We start from the raw sequence: 8,188 nt of genomic DNA on the forward strand, positions 1-8,188 counted from the left end.
ATTACCCTATATTCTTCAAATATGTCAACGACAAGAAACCAAAGCACAAGCATATTCTACCAACATAGATGTGAAATTCCAGCTACTCAAAAGGCAAAGATAACAAAGGGAAAAAAGCAACAGGAGAGGCTGTGGAGGCTGAGGTACAGCCTGCGCTTTAGTATAATGGGGTTGGTGTGAGGGAAAGAAAGAGGAAGAGAGACACTGAGGAGATCTGATACCTAAACAATGCTTGGCTGAAAGGACAGACATATTACAGTTTGCCAGGGGCAGAAACACTCCAGAAACTGCAATTGACCCAGACCCAAACCCAAACTCAGGTCTACATAAACTCAAAACAGCTCTCTTAGTAGTCTACCAAATAAAGGCCTCTTTATTCTCACTTTAATGCACCTTCAGGAAATTTTATTCTCACTTTAATGCACCTTCAGGAAACTTTTTTTTAACTTATAATTTAACAATCATTTTCTTGTCTCTCTCTAGGGTCTCATGTAGCCCAGGCTGGCTTCAAAAACACTACAGCCAAAGATAATACTGAATTTCCTGGTACCCTTTCCTGAAGTGTTGGGATTACAGTTTTGTTCCATCCACCATGCCCAGTTTCAATGGTACTGAAGACTGAACCCAGGGCTTCATGCAAGCTGGGCAAGTACTTTACCATAATTAGTTTACATCCCCAAGTATGTGAGCACATGTACACTCGTATGCATATATTGTGGTAGGGCTTGAGACTGAGACTTCATATACATTCTCAACATAAATTTATAAAAAGCTGTATCAGAAATTAGGAATTAACTATCATCCAGGGCATAGTGGCACATGCCTTTAATCACAACATTCAGAAGGTGGAGACAGGTGAATTTCTGTGAGTTTAAGTCAGTCCAGCCTGGTCTATAAAGCAAGCTCTAGGACAGCCAGGGCTACCTAACAGAGAAGCTACCTCAAAAACAAACAAAAGAGAACCTTGATTACCTCAGCTACACGTGAGGCTACGACAGGACGGAAGCTTAAGTCCAAATGCTTGACACCATCTGACGGCAACATAGTCAATTGTTTTATAAGTTTTTAAAAGCTTTTTTCCTCCATTTTTACTATGATTATTGTATGAATGCAGGCTTGTGAATGGTGTGTCATACATGAGGAAGTAAAACAGCTTTTAGGAACTAGTTGCCTTACTTTCCAACATGTGAGTGTCTAGACTCAAACTCAGGGCTCAAGGTTTGTATGGTGAGAGCTTTTATCAACCAAGCAAGCACAGCAGCAAACAACACCTCATGTTTTTCTTTGTTATAAAGGTATGTGTATGCATGGTGCACATGTGGGATTCAGGGGAAACAGTCTACCCTTTACATGGGTTCCAAATATCAAATTCAGGTTGTAAGGCTTGTATGGCAAGGGCTTTACCCACTAGGCTATCTTGTAGGCCCAAACCCCAATCTTTTTTTTTTAAAGATTTATTTATTTTATTATGAGTACACTGTTGCTGTCTTCGGACACACCAGAAGAGGGCATCCAATCTCATTATGGATGGTTGTGAGCCACCATGTGGTTGCTGGGATTTGAACTCAGGACCTCTGGAAGAGCAGTCAGTGCTCTTAACCGCTGAGCCATCTCTCCAGCCCCCCAAACCCCAATCTTAAAAATCACACAAAAGGGAGCAGTAGAGATGGCTTGGTGGTTAAGAGCACCGAGTACTCCTCCTGAGCACCTAGGTTTGATTCCCAAAACATATATGGTAGTTCAGAACCATCTTAACTGTGCATGTGTTATACAGGGCAAGACATGCACACACATAAAATAAGATGTCAAAAAGCGAAAAAGAAAAGCAAGACATGAAACGGTGTACATCTATAAAGCAAGCACTGAAGGAAGGCAGACTTCAATTAGACAGCCTGGATGACACAGCAAGCTGAACCAGCCTCAACTACGAAACCTGCCTCAAAAAACAAAAAGTGAGATGGAGATGGCTCAGCAGTTAGAGCACTGGATGCTCTTCCAAAAACCTGGGTTCCGTTTCTGGCATCCACATGGTGGTTCACAACCATCTGTAACACCAATTCCAGAAGCTCTGACAGATGCCCTCTTCTGGCCGTCGCAGGCATACACAACATGGTATGCATACACACATTCAGACAAAATGTCCAAGCATATAACCTAAAGACATTTTTAAAAAGCAAAGCAAATACACAAAAACACCAAAAAATAAAATAAGATAAAAAATAAAAAGAAAGAAAAGAAAAAGAAACCTGAGACCAAGAAATCCTCCCGACTGTTCAGTCAGCAGCTTTTTCCTTTGGAAAACCTAAGCCATCCCCTAGAGGGTTTACAAAAAAGCTATCAATGAAAAGCTTTTAGTGTACTACCAATCCCAGGGAGGCTGGGGCAAGAAAATTGAAGTTTGAGCCCAACACGGGTTACACAGAAAGTTCTAGGATAGTCTGGGCTACCCTGTCTCAAACCCTAAAATGAAACAATAAAAATAAAACCCTTTCAAAAGGAAAAGAATTAATTCCCTCCTCCAACCTGCAAACTGATTGACAATCAGCCCAAATTTGCTTGCAAAGCACACAGGGGTACCATTTGCACCACTAGCATTCAGTTGGCCCACCCTGAAAAACTCATACTCTTTGTTTTTACTGATTTAATTTCTTTCTAAAAACTAACTTCATCATCATCATCATCATCATCATCATCATCATCAGGATTTGTGGTTAGCAGTAACCATAGGTAATAACTAACTTATGCTTCTTTAATAATACAAGACAATTCCTTAAAGAAACAGCCTAGGGCAGGAGAGATGGCTCAGTGGTTAAGAGCACGGGTTGCTCTTCCAGAGGTCCTGAGTTCAATTTCCAGCAACCACATGGTGGCTCACAACCACCTGTAATGGGATCTGATGCCCTCTTCTGATGTGTCTGAAGACAGCAACAGTGTACTCATATACATAAAATAAATACATCTTTAAAAAACAAAACAGCCTAGCCCCACAGTTTAACAACAGGGTCTCTCTGTTGGATTCAACAGGTACGGCTCCCATAGATGCATGTGTCTGAATGGCTGGCACACAGGGAGTGGCACTGTTAGGGGGTGTGGCCTTGTTGGAGTAGGTGTGGTCTTATAAGAGGATGTGTGTCGCTGTGGAGGTGGGCTTTGAGACCTCCTGTGCTTAAGCTTCACCCAGTGTGGTATACAGTCCCCTTCTGCTGCCTGCTGATCAACATGTAGAACTCTCAGCTCCTGCTCCAGCACCATGTCTGCTTGGATGCTGCCATGCTTCCCACCATGTTCCCACTATACCTCTGAACTGTAAGCCAGTTCCAATTAAATGTTTTCTTTATAAGGGTTGCCTTGGATATGGTGTCTCTTCACAGCAGTAAAAAAACCTAAGTCTCCTAAGTTGTTCTGTTCTGGCTGGCCTGAACTCACTATGTTATGAGGCTGGCCTCAAACTCAGAAATCTGCCTGCCTCTGCTTATGCCACAACTCTCAGCATGGCAGTCCTTATCTTGTAAGAGTAAAAAGACTTAGGGTAAGCACTCAAATAGCAGCTATTTATCTGCTAACAGCAGCAAGATACAAAGCTAATTTTAGATCCAATTTAACACAGGAAATTATATAAAAAATCTACTCTGTACCAAAAAAAACCAAAACAACAACAAAAAAAAAAACAGAATACTTCAGTATGAATTACACAAAGCTCCTAAAAAGGATTAAGGGGTATAGCTCATTGGTAAAACCAACCCCAAAACCAATAATAAAATAAATTATTATCAAAGTCAGCTGGAGTAGTCTACTTCTGGAAAGAACCCCAGCACCCAAGAAACTGAAACAGAGGAATAAGGAATTCAAGGCCTAGTTGGCAGACCTAGTAAGACCGAGTCTCAAATCACAAAACGAACAATAAGGATGTATCAAGCCAGGGATCTTTAACTAAAATGATTCATTACTCACTAAGCTATTGCTTCTGAGAGCCAGCAATATGGTTCAGTAAATTATGGCTCTCGCTGCCAACTCCAACCAGAGCTCCATACCTGAACTCACATGGTAGAAGCTAACTCTCTTAAACTGAGCTAACCTCAAAAACCACAATGATTTCTTTATGTACATGTGTGTACACACATAAACAGTTAATAAATGTAAGGATAAAAAATAAAACATATAAGGGGGAAAAAAGATACTGTTTCTGTTAAGAAACTTGTCACCTGAACAATGTAGTACATAATGTTAACTTTGTACCAGACACTGTGCTCAATGCTAAACTCAACTGTCTCGTTTCATTTAGAAGAGTAACAGACAGTCTAGGGGTATTTTAGGTCAGTAGTAGAGTGCTTGTCTAGAACCCATGTTCTTGGATTCAATTCCTAATATTACACACTGGACAATGAGAGAGAAAAGGAAGCAGGGAGGGAAAGGAAAGGAGAAGGAAGGAAACTGCTGTAGCAGATGATAACAACTGGAATTCAGGACTATACAATGATTCTCCTAGAACAACATTTAGTTTTACCATGATCACCTCTTTCCTACACTTATTACTCACTCTAGAAAGACAAGGTTAAATCCTGAGTTTCCTAGGAAGGGGAATATTAAATCATTCCTTCTGAGTGTAGTTCCTTCTAAAAGAAACAGAGGCTTCACAAAAGCTTACCTGTACCACTTGTTTCTGTGACTGTGCTGCATGTGTTGTTGGCATCTGTGGTTTTTCCCGAGCACCTCGGCAACGATCATTGCTCACAGAAGTCATCATATACACAATATACAAAATGTATGTACAAAATACAAAATCTGCAAGAAAGAAGACATTATAACCAAAACTTCCAAATCATAGTTAAAAGAAAAAAAAAAAAACAAACATTATTTTGGGGGGGTGGGGGAAACACACAAAATAAAACATAAAAATGCTTCAGAATGTTTTTTCAAAAAGAGCTGAGTATGGCAGCACATGCCTTTAATTCCAACACTTGGGAGGCAGAGGCAGGCAGAACTGAATTAAGGCCAAATTGGTCTACATAACAAGTTCTGGGCCAACCAGGGCTACATAGAGAGATTCTGTCTCAATGAAAAAAATTAAAAGCCGGGCGGTGGTGGCGCACGCCTTTAATCCCAGCACTTGGGAGGCAGAGGCAGGCGGATTTCTGAGTTCGAGAGTTCGAGGCTAGCCTGGTCTACAGAGTGAGTTCCAGGACAGCCAGGACTACACAGAGAAACCCTGTCTCGAAAAACCAAACCAAACCAAAAAAAAAAAAAAAAAAAAGAAAAAAATTAAAAATAGAAATAAATAAATAACCCCTCCTCCCTAAAAAAACCCAGCCCAGTAGTATTCTAAGTTATACTTGCATCATTTTGGGGATGGGAGACGATTGAGCACAGGGTCTCATAAATACTAGATGTATACTATACAACATAGCTAGCTACATCATCAGCTACTTGTGAATCTTAAGTTAATTTTACTCTCGCAATCAGAAATGTTATGGGTGGGGCTAGCATGAATGCTCAGTTGGTAAAGGCACTTGCCACCAGGCCTCACAACCTGAGCTCAATTCCCAACTCTCATAAGCTGTCTTCTGACCTCTATTCATGCACTTTGACACTCAATGCCCACAAATACACCCCTGGGGATTAGGGGGGAGAATGTAGCCAGTCAGTGGTGTCATATGCCTTTACTCCCAGCACTCGGAAGGTAGAGGCAGGTAAATCTCTGAGCTCAAGCCAGCCTGGTCTACAGAGCTAGTTCCAAGACAGTCAGGGCTACACAGAGAAACTCTGTCTCAAAAACAAGCAAAAATGTAAATGTTAATGAGGACACAATGGCACATGCTTCCAATGTCAGTACTTGGGATACTGGACAAAATGATTAAACAGAGTTCCAGCAGCACAGAGATGGCTTAACAGTGAAACTGTGAGGACTGGACTTTATACCCTGGCATACCTTTAACCCAAGCTCTGACTGAAGAAGCCTTAAACCCAGCACATCTTAAAACCACCCCCAGGTGCTCTCTGGGTTCCGCTTTACTTACAGCAACATGGCTAAATACACCAAGATGGTTGGGACTATATGGAAACATTGGACCTCCTAAGGTGCCTCCCTCCAGAAAATGATGAAGAAATTTGAAATTAGCCAGCATGCCAAGTACGCTTGCTCCTTCTGTGGCAAGACCAAGACAAAGAAACAAGCCGTTGGCATCTGGCACTGTGGTTCCTGCATGAAAACAATGGCAAGCCTAGACCTGCAACACCACTTCTGCTGTCTCGCCTGCCATCAGAAGACTCGAGGAACTGAAAGACCAGTAGAAGGACTACAGTCTGAGACACAGCCAGCAATAAATGGGTAAACTGACATTAAGGAAAGAAAAGAAATAAATAAAAAAGCACCCTAGTACTATGTAAAAGCATGGTATACATAGCCCATGCCTATAATTCTGGCAAAGTTCAACATTATCCACAGCTACACAGAATTCGAGGGAAGCCTGGGCTACATGAGACTCTACCTCAAATAAATTAAATGCAAATTTCTGGATAATTTTAATCTTTAGCATAACCGACCCCTAAGCATAAAGAGGAGTAATTCAAATAGGTCACATCACAATGTCACATCACAATGACAAGTTAAGTTTCTAAGTTTATCTACTGAAATATCCAAAACAGGATGCCAGTACCCAGGATTATTTCCAACCAGCTTTCCCTCTCTCTCCCTTGCCTCCTGTGTTCCTCTGCTCTTTTGTTTTTGCTATGGGATTCTATTATGCTGTCCAGGCTGACCACCAAACCAACTGGTGTGCTTTAGCCCCAGGTACCACAGGCCTTTCTTTTATGGGTTGCTTGCTTCCCTTCAGACTCTTCAGGATCTATATTCTTATATTTTACTTTAACTGTTCTGTTTCCTGACTTCTCTTCCTATGAAGGCCAGATGGCTGGTGATGTCCTGGAACTCACTCTGTAGACCAGGCTGGCCTCAAACTCAGAAATCCGCCTGCCTCTGCCTCCCAAGTGCTGGGATTAAAGGCATGCGCCACCACTACCTGGCTAGTTTAAACATTTTATCTTATTTCAAAATGCCTCTCAGTTGTATGAATCATACTCTGCATTCTATTTTGAGGTTAGCAACTTTCAGGTTGTTAATTTTTTTTTCATTATACAGAATAAGTTTTGGTTTTACCATAACTATACTACTTTTAGAGCATCCTTGAGTTTTTCTTTTTTTATTTTACTTATGATTTTTGAATGTTCATACCCAACACATGTGTCACAGTCAATATGTGGAGGTCAGAGGAGAACTTCTGAGAGTCAGCTCTTTTCCTTGTCTAGTACGATCTGGGAACTGAGCGCAGCCTTCAGGCAAGTGCCTTTTCCCACTGAGCAATCTCACCAGCCTGTTCTCTGAACTTAAAGATATTAGTAGGAATAAGATAAACAATTGCTTCTGAAACCAAAGCATTGTAAAAATATGAAAAACATTTCTCACCGGATGGTGGTGGCACATGCCGTTAATCCCAGCATTTGGGAGGCAGAGGCAGGTGGATTTCTGAGTTCGAGGCCAGCCTGGTCTACAGAGTTCCAGGACAGCCAGGGCTACACAGAGAAACCATGTCTCGAAAAAAGAAACAAACAAAAAAAAACCATTTCTCTAGCTTAAATGAAGCAATTCATTTTGGCAGTACAGGGAATTGAACCTAAGGCCTCATACATACAAGATAAGCAATCTATTTCTGACCTATAGCTCTAGCCCACTACTTATTTTTATAATCCACTTCATCACCAACACTTGGATTTTCTGTTACAGCTAGGTTGTTTTTTGAGACAAAGTCACACCATGTAGCCCAGGCTAGCGTTGGATTTAAGATTTTTATACTTCAGTCTTCTAAGTGCTATGTAGCACCATGCTAAATTTTCTTTAAATCTATCTCCTTTAAAATTAAGCATCAAGGACTGGTGAGGTGGCTCAGCAAGTAACAGCACTTGTCACCAAGTCTGAAGTTTTGAGTTCAGTCCCCAGAATCCATATAGTGTAAAAGAATAAAACCAACTTTAAATCTCTGATCTCCACCCAAATGCCACGGCACATGTACTCGAGCACACACATCCATTGGAGCACAGCGGGCCCCCCACACACACATCCACTGGAGCACACACAGCCCCCACACACACACACAAACAGATCCACTGAAGCACAGCCCGCACACACACACACACA

At 41.4% G+C, this 8,188-nt stretch overlaps 1 protein-coding gene and 1 pseudogene across 1 annotated transcript in view; one reads left to right on the forward strand and one right to left on the reverse strand.

The window, feature by feature from the left end:
• The window catches only part of Ubap2 (ubiquitin associated protein 2), an 83,209-nt gene that overhangs the window by 55,051 nt on the left and 19,970 nt on the right, over positions 1–8,188 (reverse strand). Inside the window, exon 2 of the mRNA XM_028779087.1 lies at positions 4,646–4,782. Coding sequence (XP_028634920.1) covers positions 4,646–4,744 — 99 coding nt within the window. The 5' untranslated portion in view covers positions 4,745–4,782. The remainder of the gene's footprint in view (positions 1–4,645; positions 4,783–8,188) is intronic.
• LOC114630770 lies at positions 6,021–6,288 on the forward strand (annotated as a pseudogene).

This window comes from Grammomys surdaster, unplaced genomic scaffold (assembly GCF_004785775.1).
Source record: "Grammomys surdaster isolate TR1022 unplaced genomic scaffold, NIH_TR_1.0 344, whole genome shotgun sequence".
Taxonomy (NCBI): Eukaryota; Metazoa; Chordata; class Mammalia; order Rodentia; family Muridae; genus Grammomys; species Grammomys surdaster.